At 38.1% G+C, this 13,683-nt stretch overlaps 1 protein-coding gene across 4 annotated transcripts; it reads left to right on the top strand.

Moving 5' to 3' along the window:
- Positions 1–4,751: 4,751 nt before the first annotated feature.
- Positions 4,752–11,127, top strand: sloth1 (sloth 1). 4 transcript variants are annotated; one of them, XM_069319187.1, is made up of 3 exons: positions 4,752–4,836; positions 7,599–7,760; positions 10,894–11,127. In XM_069319187.1, exons 2-3 carry the CDS (start codon positions 7,601–7,603, stop codon positions 10,965–10,967), a joined length of 234 nt encoding a protein of 77 aa, XP_069175288.1. In that variant the 5' UTR covers positions 4,752–4,836; positions 7,599–7,600; the 3' UTR covers positions 10,968–11,127. The 4 variants fall into 4 exon arrangements, with proteins under 4 accessions (XP_069175288.1, XP_069175290.1, XP_069175291.1 ...); XM_069319189.1 differs by having other exon boundaries at positions 4,803–4,852; XM_069319190.1 differs by having other exon boundaries at positions 4,819–4,882.
- Positions 11,128–13,683: the final 2,556 nt, after the last annotated feature.

The raw sequence follows: 13,683 nt of genomic DNA on the forward strand, positions 1-13,683 counted from the left end.
ATTCAATGCAGAGTTTTCTTCCAAGCACATAAACTTGTAAATATAAATACAAGATAATAGATTTTTTTTTTGAGATATATACAAGAGTTGTTACATTCTTGTACAACCACTAGTACGCGTAGCGTTTCGGGCAATTCCCCTGCCGCGAAGAATCGTTTAATATATTTATTTATTTATTTATGCATATACAAGAATGTACATAAGGAATGTGAGGATACAAATATGGTAATTACAGTCTTGTAAAGCCACTAGCACGCGCAGCGTTTCGGGCAGAATATAAATATTTATTTATTTATTTATATGTTTGTATTATTATTTATTTATATGTTGTTATATGTTTGTAAGTATACCAGACAAAGTCCATTTAATGGCAGAATTTAGCCATTTTGTGTAAAAACTTTTATATCTCATATTATTAATTATAACAGTAATCGAAAAAAGTCATAGTTTGTATATACAAGAGATGAAACAGAGAGCCATGAGCTAGAGCGATGTGCTGAGTCCATAAGGAGGCCGAGCTTCCAGAAATACCTTCCTGTGATTGGCTGTTGCGGGGAATACCAACACTCTTTTATGAATAAAATTTAAACTAAGAAATAGGTCCTTGTGCACAACAACAAGGTTGTTGTGAAAAAGAACAACAATTTCTGTTTTGCACCTGACAGAAATCTCCATCTAACTGAATAATTTACTCGAATAAGAGGGCAGAGCCGTGTATCATTATTTGTGTCAAGGCAACCCCCAATAATAACGTCTCAAGTTAGGTAGCCAGCCCATTTTTATATGGCATCTGTTATATCCTGCAATATTTAATTATCACTTTATTAACACTTTAAATAATTAACACTTCACTTTTTAGGTAGATTAAAGTTGAAGCAGAATGTCATAAGCAAGGATGGTGTGCTGAATAAAGATGATTTATTAAGTGGATGGAGCCTTTAGCTGATCCCTTCCTGTGATTGGCTGTTGTGTGAATGTCAACAAAGAATATCTACCAATGATATGCCATTTATTATGTACCCCATACCTTTTGTGGGCGGAGCTTGGAACCTCCTACCCGAGCACAACAACCCACCTTATGGGTTGCTGTTTGGCTATTTATAGTGCGTTGGAAAAAAAACAGATGGCGTTAGTTGTATTTTGTGGGGTAATTTGTTATAAGTGTAATTTGATGTCAACAGATGGCGTAAGCTGTATCTTATGGCCACTGTTGACCAGCAAGTTGATAGTGTTCTCTTCTGCCGACAGATGGCATCAGCTGTGTTATTATTACTTCCAAATTCCCTTTAAACACTGATCTACAAATCCCTTGGCTTATGATAAGATTTTATACCATTTATGATAAGTATTAGATAACTGGAGTTCCGCAATAACTTTTATTTATCAACTGTTCAGGATATCATCATATAACGTCTGGTTAGGACGTACTGCTCTCGATTGATGAAGATTAAGCCACCCAAGAGGTGGCACGGGCATGAATAGCCCGTAAATACTGCTCTCGTAATATTATTCAGGGGTGGGGGAACTATCAAGTGAAAGCGCCAAGCCATTACGACTATATAGCACTCGGAAGGGGTCAGGATACGGATTTGGGATGGGACGGTGGAAAGGAATGGTGCCCAACCTCTTGGGCGGTCGGGGATTGAACGCAGACCTGTAGGAAACGAGACCGTCGCTCTACCGTCCAACCCAAGTGGTTATAAGCGTAATATTATTAAACCAACAATTTATGCATATAATAACAGCATTTCACACTAAAAATACTTGGATATATTGAAATTTGGTAGTGAATTCCAATCTAGGAATCTCCTATGACTAAACTGTACTTTTTAATCATTTTTATGTACTTACTACTTATTATTAAATTATTAAGTACTTACTATAATAATTAAATAAATTATTTTATTTAATATTTAAGTTAAATGATAAAATAATTGGTAATAATAAATCATTGTGTAGGGGGACAGGCAGCCAGTGTATATATACATGTAATGCTTATACCAAGGTGCCACAAAGGTGCCAAATTAAAGACTGGGTGCTGCCGGGGCGGGCCCAAGGGCTGCTGGCGGCCCTGGCCAGGCTGAACTTCCACGCCCTTATAATCACCATTGTTTAATAATCTTCACAGAGAGAAACAACTGTAAATATAGGAATAGTTTATTACAACATACACGGTAAAGAAAACAGCTCGGAAACTAAGGAAATAAAGCTGCTGAAAAAACATTAAAGTCCACTTCAAGTTCAAGTATGTTTATTGAGACAATAAAAAATACATCTCAAGTTCAAGTATGTTTATTGAGATAAGCAAGAAATACATCTCAAAGGGATAGAGTAGCTTAGGCTATTTCTACCCCCCCCCCCCTCTACTTCAAGTCCCTCAAGGGGTGCACAAATTCAGTGAGTACAAATAGACAAATAACATTACAAGAATCCCATTTAACATTGCAGGTTAATATAGTAAGTACAGCATATAATTGTTACACTCTTGGGGCAAAATTCTTGTAGCTCCTAAGTATACTGTCTATCATACCATTATCACACATCCAAACAATTGGATGCGGTACACTATTTATTTCCTTATTTCTATAGTTATCAATAAGTTGACACTCTAATACATAATGTTCTAAGGTGTGGGCGTGCGGCATACTACATAATTTACACTCCTTATCTTTTTCACTGACATCAACACCGTATTGCCAGATATATTTGTATCCTAATCTTAATCTCATGTAAATTGAATCCTTCCAAGTAGACTTTCCTTTACCATAAGTGAAGGACGAATTTGTATTTATTATTGAATAATTCTTAAGTGTGTTACTACTGTCCACCATTGCCATTCTCTTTATCATTTCTTCACCCCTCTTGGATCATCTTGATTCTTGTTTTTATTTGTTTCAAGGTTAACTGACATACAACATCAACAAGAGTTTTTCAGTGGTTCTCTTCGCTATGTCATCAACTACCTCATTCAACAGTATTCCCACATGTGAAGCGATCCACATGAATCTTACTTTATACCCAGTTTTTTTATAATTTCTTAACATTCTCTTTACACTCTATCACAATATTCTGATATACTGGGCGTCTGCTATTTAAAGACTCTAACGCTCCTCTGCTGTCAATAAAGAAGCAAGCATTTTTACCACATTTGACTACTTCCTGTACAATACATCTCAAAGGGATAGAGTAGCTTAGGCTATTTCTACCCCCCCCCCCCTCTACGTCAAGTCCCTCAAGGGGCGCACAAATTCAGTGAGTACAAATACACAAATCACAATACAAGATTCCCATTTAACATAGCAGGTTAAAATAGGAAGCCCAGCATATAAGTGTTACAAGTGAGTTACAAGTTACAAGGGATATATATATATATATATATATATATATATATATATATATATATATATATATATATATATATATATATTATTGAATAATTATATGTTCCATTAAGGAACATATAATCTCTTCCCATAACCAAACCATCGCCAGAGAAATCCTAGTAAACAACACAGAAATCATCGATAGATACAGCGATAGCAGGCGGCTTGACGTTTGCGAGGCACTACACATCAAGAAGTCAACACCAGCAATCAACAGCCAATTATTGCACAACTATATTCTACCCACCTCAAGACTCCGCTCCAATATAGAAGCATCAAGAAATATGGACCAATAGGCTTTCTACAAACACTTCTATTCAATACCCATTGTTTCTGTTCTGTCTTGTGTTGATACTTTTAATACCCTATTAATATCCCCTGTTCTGTCTTGTGTTAATGCCACATCATCCTTCCCACCTCACTCAAATGTAGATATAATATCAGAGAGACGTAAGTTCTAATCAGTTGTGTATTTGTGAAGTCTTTGAAAATGTAATAAGTTTTACGAAACGCGCCCGTGTTGCGTCAGACTAGAAATAAAAATGAATTTTGGAGAAGTGATTTTTGATTTACCTCCAACAGTGAAGCGTAATGTACGAAAGATTGAGAAAATTCGTGTTAGAATTATTAATCTTACTTTTTCGGTCATATTTAATAATATATATATATATATATATATATATATATATATATATATATATATATATATATATATATATATATATATATATGCAAACAAGCCTGAATGGTCCCCAGGACTATATACAACTGAAAACTCACACCCCAGAAGTGACTCGAACCCATACTCCCACAACTGGTATGTACAGGGACGCCTTAATCCGCTAGAGCATAATTGATATGCTCTAGCGGATTAAGGCGTCCCTGTACATACCAGTTGTGGGAGTATGGGTTCGAGTCACTTCTGGGGTGTGAGTTTTCAGTTGTATATAGTCCTGGGGACCATTCAGGCTTGTTTGCATTTGTGTTCCTCACGTGTGCCCCAAAGAATGAGGTGATTTGATAAAATGCTATGCCCAAGATTACCATCCGAGTGCCGGCGGGGAAGTGGTTCATATAGCCTCGGCTATCACTTCCTTATGTCCGGTCGTGATGGTCATGCGGATTAAGGCGTCCCTGTACATACCAGTTGTGGGAGTATGGGTTCGAGTCACTTCTGGGGTGTGAGTTTTCAGTTATATATATATATATATATATATATATATATATATATATATATATATATATATATATATATATATATATATATATATATATATATATATACACATCGTGTAGTGTACTCTATATATCAAAATATATTACTTTGAAACCCATATCATTCACTAAAAAAGATTGGGCTACTTTTATTACAAATCCGCTACTTTTAGAGCGTCAGCTCGCTACTTTCCGCAACTTAGATCTGGCAACCCTGGTGCTCTGCACAACAACACCGGTGAGAGATGTACAGGGTGGGTGTTGTAGCTGTGTGGGGGTACAAGGTGGGTGTTGTAGCTGTGTGGGGGTACAAGGTGGGTGTTGTAGCTGTGTGGGGGTACAAGGTGGGTGTTGTAGCTGTGTGGAGGTACAAGGTGGGTGTTGTAGCTGTGTGGAGGTACAAGGTGGGTGTTGTAGCTGTGTGGAGGTACAAGGTGGGTGTTGTAGCTGTGTGGAGGTACAAGGTGGGTGTTGTAGCTGTGTGGGGGTACAAGGTGGGTGTTGTAGCTGTGTGGAGGTACAAGGTGGGTGTTGTAGCTGTGTGGGGGTACAAGGTGGGTGTTGTAGCTGTGTGGAGGTACAAGGTGGGTGTTGTAGCTGTGTGGAGGTACAAGGTGGGTGTTGTAGCTGTGTGGAGGTACAAGGTGGGTGTTGTAGCTGTGTGGAGGTACAAGGTGGGTGTTGTAGCTGTGTGGGGGTACAAGGTGGGTGTTGTAGCTGTGTGGAGGTACAAGGTGGGTGTTGTAGCTGTGTGGAGGTACAAGGTGGGTGTTGTAGCTGTGTGGAGGTACAAGGTGGGTGTTGTAGCTGTGTGGAGGTACAAGGTGGGTGTTGTAGCTGTGTGGAGGTACAAGGTGGGTGTTGTAGCTGTGTGGGGGTACAAGGTGGGTGTTGTAGGTGTGTGGGGGAACACGGTGGGTGTTTTAGCTGTGTGGAGGTACAAGGTGGGTGTTGTAACTGTGTGGGGGTACAAGGTGGGTGTTGTAGCTGTGTGGGGGTACAAGGTGGGTGTTGTAGCTGTGTGGGGGTACAAGGTGGGTGTTGTAGCTGTGTGGGGGTACAAGGTGGGTGTTGTAGCTGTGTGGGGGTACAAGGTGGGTGTTGTAGCTCTGTGGGGGTACAAGGTGGGTGTTGTAGCTGTGTGGAGGTACAAGGTGGGTGTTGTAGCTGTGTGGGGGTACAAGGTGGGTGTTGTAGCTGTGTGGGGGTACAAGGTGGGTGTTGTAGCTGTGTGGGGGTACAAGGTGGGTGTTGTAGCTGTGTGGGGGTACAAGGTGGGTGTTGTAGCTGTGTGGGGGTACAAGGTGGGTGTTGTAGCTGTGTGGGGGTACAAGGTGGGTGTTGTAGCTGTGTTGGGGTACAAGGTGGGTGTTGTAGCTGTGTGGGGGAACACGGTGGGTGTTGTAGCTGTGTGGGGGTACAAGGTGGGTGTTGTAGCTGTGTGGGGGTACAAGGTGGGTGTTGTAGCTGTGTGGGGGTACAAGGTGGGTGTTGTAGCTGTGTGGAGGTACAAGGTGGGTGTTGTAGCTGTGTGGAGGTACAAGGTGGGTGTTGTAGCTGTGTGGGGGTACAAGGTGGGTGTTGTAGCTGTGTGAGGGGTTGTTCCCTAGCACCAGGTGGGTATTACTGGGATAGTCTCAAAGCCCTCCAAATGTACTCACTAGAAAGACGACAGGAGAGATCAAATAATATACACGTGGAAAATACTGGAGAGCCAGGTCCCAAAACTGCACAGTAAAATAACAACGTACTGGAGTGAACGATATTTAAGAAAATGCAGAATAGAACCAGTGAAGAGCAGAGGTGCCATGGGCACAATCAGAGAACACTGCATAAACATCAGAGGTCCACAGTTGTTCAACATCCTCCCAGCGAGCATAAGAAATATTGCCGGAACAAATGTGGACATCTTCAAAAGAAAACTGGATCGTTTTCTAAAAGAAGTGCCGGACCAACTGGGGTGTGGTGGGTATGTGAGCCTGCAGTCCGCAACAAGCAACAGCCTGGTGGACCAAGCTCTTACAAGTCAAGCCTGGCCTCGGTCCAGGCTTGGGGAGTAGAAGAACTCCCAGAACCTCATCAAGCAGGTTAATTAAGTTGGGTTGGGTAAAATGAAGTAAGGTTAGGTTAGATTGGGTTAGGTAAGGTTAGATTAGGTAAGGTTAGGTAGCTTTTAAAATCCATTGGTTACCCATCATATTTACAATTTGACGGGTATCCGTTCCCTGGCTGGAGGAGGCCGAATACTTCCAGTACCCAGTGTTTGGTTGCTCGTATCTTGGGAACTACTGAGTGTTATGGTCTGATATTAATAACAAGGTAGCAAGGCGTGTGTGTCATGAATTAGTGATATTTTTCAATTTGGAGATTGTATTTTTTTTTTTTTTGTCGAATACTAGCAACAAGCAATTGTGGTGTGGGTATCTGACAACATTTTTATAGCCATAATTTGCCTTTCCGTGTCTACCCCCCTGCATGATCTTTGACTCTTGAGAACCATACATTCCTCTTGAAAAATAAAACAGATTACTGTAAATAAATTTTGTCTCCTAGATTTGCAGATAAAAAGTGACATGACATGTGCATTGAATCATGGAAACAGAACAGCATATTTATTCCTAGCAGTTTCCTATTGGATAAAGTTTCATCTTTCAGTGTCTTGTGGAGGACAGTATGTTTGAAGCATTTCTTGTCTTTTTATGTTATGGTGCAGGCTTTAGAATTTTGTCGGCATCTTTGTCTGGAGATCAGTACCAGTGTCTGGACACTGGTGGCTTTACCTTATTCAATTTTGAATTGTGTGGTTTTGAGAAAACCATGCAATTGAACATCATATAATTTTGTGGTATTAACTGATGTAATGGGGGCTTTGTTTATCTGATTATACAGTATATGACCCAGTTAAATGTGTCGGGATAGATATTTAGTACCGAGTCATTATACAATATATTGTTATAATATAGAAAATGCAATACCCTTAAATGTTCATTTAATTTTCAGGCATGTCGTTGAGGATATACAATAAAGGTTTTCGGCGGCTTCTGAACAAGTGGCCAGGGAAGAGAACACTTGGTGTCTACAGGTTCTTGCCCATCTTCTTTGGCTTAGGGGCAGCACTGGAGTTCTCCATGATAAACTGGCATGTTGGAGAAGTCAATTTCTGTGAGTTATCAGGAATATTGATACAGTATTGTGCTACAGTATTATGGGAAACCCCCAGGTCCTCTCACTGTTGCATCTCCATTTTGGACCCATACTTTTGTTTGAATGTAGCTAAAAAAAAAAAATATATATATTTTTATCTTTTTTGAAACCTCAATTAATTTTTACTTCATGAACAAAAAAAAAATTAGTAAATATTCTAATAAAAAAATGTTTAGTTAATATCAGGTTGTAATTGTTCCTAAGACAGAATGTCATTCTAAGTATAATCAGTAACAATAATTACCATAAAAATAATTAAGACTTTTTTTTATGCACTATTAAAAGTATAATACTGTAGTTTGAGTTCTACAAAATGACTCTAGTACCTCATTAAGAGGCAGTATATATTGTAAATATATAGAATATCATCGCCAACATAATAAGTCAGTCTACTTTCTAAAGAATTTTATGTATTTTAGTAGCTATATGGAACTAATATGAATTCTGCTCCATTTTTCTTACATTCAATCGAGTGGATACTATAATATTCATTAATGTGTTAACAACTTGTGGTCATGAACCCTAAACTAATTAATTACAAATAAATGTGATGATATACTGTTCATGTTTAAGATCAACTTAGCCTAAAACCCTATGCTGGAGATGGGCTTTTTTGTGTCATTTTACTTTGATACAGAAATGGTGGTTTTTAATTTAATAGGTGATTTCAGGAGACTAATGCTGCCAGGATATGAGTAACTTTACCAAAATTGCCAATTTTTGTCATTACTGGATTGGTTCATATTTGAATAGGATGCCAACCCTAATCAGGTTTCATCAGATCCAGTAGATACAAGTTGATCATTGTGTTTCATGTATATTTTTCACGAACCAACTACTATTGCCTTGCAGAGGTAAAGAGTTATCACTGGTGGTGCTGTAATCAGTTTTTATTTGCCTCAAATTTGTAATGAAGTGACAAGGTAGCAATATACTGTAATTACATTACTTTAGCCAACTTTATGGTATGTACATCATAATAAGATGGGCAAGTAAGGGGGGAAGGAATTATCAGGGTAAAGTGCCAAACCATTATGACTATATAGCACTTGGAAGGGGTCAGGATAAGGATTTAGAATAGGATGGGGGAAAGGAATGCTGTCCAATGGTGGGGGTTGAACAGCGACCTGCATGAAGTGAGACCGTCACTCTACCATCCAGGCTGGACAATTATATGCAAATAAGAGACATGCAGGTAGAAGTTACTACTGCAAATGTAAGGGTCCCATTAGTAGTCGTGTTTGTTCTCGACTCGGTTGAGAATTCTGGTCAGGACAGAAATGGTTGGACACGTTTCCCATCACCTAATGCCCCTGTCCACGTAGTAAATAGGTACCCAGGAGTTAGTCAACTTGTTGTGGGTTTGCATCCTGGGAAGGGATCTTGATATAAGCCTAACATGTAGTATATGTATAAATTGCCTGCCTGACACCAGTGCAATGAATTATGATAAATTATTATTATTATTTATAAAATGACACCATACACTAATGTGTAGACGCAACATTTACCTACATATGATTTACATTGTGGCTGAACCTGAGGGATGAACCTCAATCATTGGTATTCACCAGGTAGTCATATCTGTCTGTAAAGGAATTTTGTTGCTTGAATTTTTTATAGAATAGTTGGAACTTCCCAACTTGGGATTGTGACCCCTTCATCCGCCATTGATCAGAGGACCAGGAAAATTTTAATCGTCTATGAAAAATGAGTGATGAAGAGGTTGGCTTTGTCAGGCAGTTGACTCGCCTCCTCCAAGTGTTATTGTTGTGTTCGTGCTTTGGTAGCCTTCGTCTTCCATGTTTTCTGAGTTATAGTGCTGCAGATGAGGACTTCACTAATGTAATGGCAATTCCAAAAATTCTGAAAAATAATTATAAAATAAATTTCAGTCTTTTAGCTCTTCAAGGTGTGGATATATATGATTGGTTGATTGGTGTTGATATGTAAAATTTACCAAGTGAAAAAATAAATGATTATATACCTTGGCATAGGAAAATTTAGGACATAAAACTAGATCTGGAGATGGATGATCAGGGGATGAAATGTCCTTCGATCTGCAAAGTTTTTTGTCATTGGCAGAGTTAGCAGATAGGTGTTGCAACAGTGATATGTGGAGCAGGTTCTCTTCATAGCACAATGTGTGAGGTTAGGGACACATGAAAGGACTATAGATTTAGTGGGTCCGTCTAATTACCACAAGCTACACAAGCTTCACAAAGCTTCAGAAAGCTTCCTGGCAATACGTTAGTAATGAATAAATATGATATGTTAGGTTAGGCTGACCTAACCTAAACTAACCTAACCTAACCTAACCTAACCTAACTTAACCAAACCAAACCTAACCAAACCTAACCTAACCTAACCTAACCGACGCTTGGATCGTCGACTTTATTTGGCGTCACCAGTTCTTTATTTTCGTCTAATTTCTTAATAAAAATATACTTTTTCAGATTAAAATTATGTTTTCTCGTGTTGTACATTCAGCACCAACATTATAATGAGTAAATATATCATATTTATTCATTACTAACATAAGCTTTCTGAAGCTTTGTGAAGCTTGTGTAGCTTGTGGTAATTAGACGGACCGGATTTAGTATTTTGTCATGCCTTCTTAATTGGATACAGGTAATTAGCCCTCAGTTCTCTGCAAATAATAAGTGTTTTTTCCCCAGTTCATTACAGTTATTCTTTCCTTATCTGAGTGAGCACAGTAGTTGCAGAAAACTTTGAGACTGTTTATAGTTTGTGTATTATCTATACTGGGGGGCTTCCTAAACTATTCCCTGGTGTCCCTGTAGTCTTTGTCAGATTTGGCTGTTCTTAGGCTTAACATGCTTTTTGGTGAGCTATGTTATACAGTAATAAAATATGCTGCATTATGCAGTTATGACTTGCATGGAAATTTTGTATGTTTACAATGGGGGATTTATTTGATATGTCATCACAAAGTAAGGCAACTTCTCTGTTTTCATATACTGTAGTTGATATTTTTTGCACTTCATAGACTTTTGTAAAGATAATTAACTTCAGCATAGTATATATAATCAATTGCAGTTTAATTATCTATTTGCATTTGTTTTGCCAGATCGTACGTACAAAAAGCGACAAGCGGAAAAACTGGCTGTTGAGGAACTTCGAAACATTGAACTAAGGACCTAAGATCAATACTGTGTATGTGCAAGTTATTTATTCAAGTATTAGAAACATTGATTTTTCTACAAACTGTGAAAGACAGTACTCTTCAAAAATTATTTATACAGTACAATAGGATACTGTACATTAAGTGCAGATTGGCATAAATTCAGGAAACCAAAATGCCAGCAGGAGTGTCATGGGGTATGTACCTACGTTTCAGCTGTGCAGCTCTACTCTCAATGATGGCCGGAGCTCAGGTTGTCCATAGCCTGTACCACCCTTTAGCAGACCTGGATGACCTAGTCAAAGTACAGAAAGACAAGTTAATTGCTGAAATGAAGAGTGACCAGGAATCTTGTAAAGAGTTATTAAACGAGGGACCCAACGTTGGCACATGATGGGAGAGCAGTGTTAACTGTGTGTGTGTGTGTGTGTGTGTGTACAGTATGTATATATATGTATACATATGTTGCCCCTAATAGCCAGAACCACAGTGCTAGATCTGGTAAGCAATGACTGACTTAACAACCAGAGTAATGTTTGTATATTTTCAAATTTATTATTTAAAATTAGTTCACCCCTAATAATATTGATATTGACTTCATGAATTACTTACTCTTTTTAATGTATAGTTTTATCTATGTCAGGCAATATTGAGGAATAATGCTCATATTTAGTATATCAGGTTGCCAAGTTCTTTAAAATTTAAACATTTGCTTTTTGTTCATTAAATTAAATGTTTATTAATTCACAAGTAAAATCCAAAATAAAATAAAATTAAAAAAAAAAATATATATATATATATATATATATATATATATATATATATATATATATATATATATATATATATATATATATATATATATAATGTGTTGTTAATAATGGAGTACAGTACTCTGATAAAATGTTAGATATCTTGATTTTCATTTTATTTACCAAACTCTACAATCCTCTAATTACAATTTAAAGTTGGAGTATCCATTACGCTGAACATGCAACTGCTAACTGATAATAAATTCTGCAATTCTGCATTCATTAATGAGGGGAATGATAAATTGTCATATGAATAAAATAAACCTGAATTTCCAAAATATCGAATTTAGAAGAAAGTAGCCATCATGAAATTTTTTATCAGCATAATAGTAACTGTTTCAAGCTCGAAAATCATAAAATTCAAATGGCCAGCTGGGACTTGTGTGTTACATGATACTGACAGACTAATATAAGTAGCATGTATGTTCAATATGAAATTTAATACTGGGTTAGGCCTCGCCCTCTACCCTGGGCCCGTACGCTGAAACCGGCGTCCTCTCTCTACATGATCATAGTGATCGTTACTGTCAATGCTACCTTGCACAGTCCCTACAACACTCACTCTTATGTCATGCTTTAACCATTACCCTTCATGTGGACCCTCTTCCCTTTCACCACCTCCCTTTTTCTGTACAGATGTCTTACTTGCAAGATTCCCTCTGAATTCATGTTACCAATATCTCTCGTCATGTTGTTTCATCTTTGCCTCCATGGAGGGGGTCCCACTTGCAAAGTTTTTCAAGGCCTTAACCAACATGGTAAAGGCTTCTAGCCTTTTAATGGTTATGAAACACCTTTTTCTAACTTATTCACACTCACGTTCCACTGCCCTCTTTACAGATGGGTATAAATCTGGCGATGGTGTAGGCTACTCCATTGTCTTTCCTGACAAACCTGTCTTTGGTCAAAAGCATTGCAACCTAAGACTTAGACTGAATCCTCTAGGGTTCTGAGACTTCCATTGCAGCCTCAAGGAGCATTGTGTAATTACCTAAGTGTAGTTACAAGATGAGAGCTACTCTCGTGGTGTCCCATCTTCCCAGCACTCTTTGTCATATAACGTTTTGAAACTACTGACGGTCTTGGCCTCCACCACCACCTCACCTAACTTGTTCCAACCGTCTACCACTCTGTTTGCGAAAGTGAATTTTCTTATATTTCTTTGGCATGTGTGTTTAGCTAGTTTAAATCTATGACCTCGTGTTCTTAAAGTTCCAGGTCTCGGGAAATCTTCCCTATCGATTTTATCGATTCCTGTTACTATTTTGTATGTAGTGATCATATCACCTCTTTTTCTTCTGTCTTCTAGTTTTGGCATATTTAATGCCTCTAACCTCTCCTCGTAGCTCTTGCCCTTCAGTTCTGGGAGCCACTTAGTAGCGTGTCTTTGCACCTTTTCTAGTTTGTTGATGTGCTTCTTAAGATATGGGCACCTTACAACCACTGCATATTCTAGCTTTGGCCTAACAAAAGTCGTGAACAATTTCTTTAGTATATCGCCATCCATGTATTTAAAAGCAATTCTGAAGTTAGAAAGCGTGGCATAGGCTCCTCGCACAATATTCTTTATGTGGTCCTCAGGTGATAGTTTTCTATCTAGTACCACCCCTAGATCTCTTTCTTTATCAGAATTCTTTAAAGATTTCTCACATAATATATAGGTTGTGTTGGGTCTATGATCTCCTATTCCACAACTTGGCATTTATTAACATTAAAATCCATTTGCCAAGTGGTGCTCCATATACTTGTTTTGTCCAGGTCATCTTGAAGGGCATGACAATCATCTAAGTTTCTTATCCTTCCTATTATCTTAGCATAATCAGCAAACATGTATATATAATACTGTATACCAACTGGTAGATCATTTATGTAGACAATAAACATCACTGGTGCAAGGACTGAACCCTGTGGTACTCCACTTGTG

This window comes from Procambarus clarkii, chromosome 92, assembly GCF_040958095.1.
Source record: "Procambarus clarkii isolate CNS0578487 chromosome 92, FALCON_Pclarkii_2.0, whole genome shotgun sequence".
NCBI classification, from domain to species: Eukaryota; Metazoa; Arthropoda; class Malacostraca; order Decapoda; family Cambaridae; genus Procambarus; species Procambarus clarkii.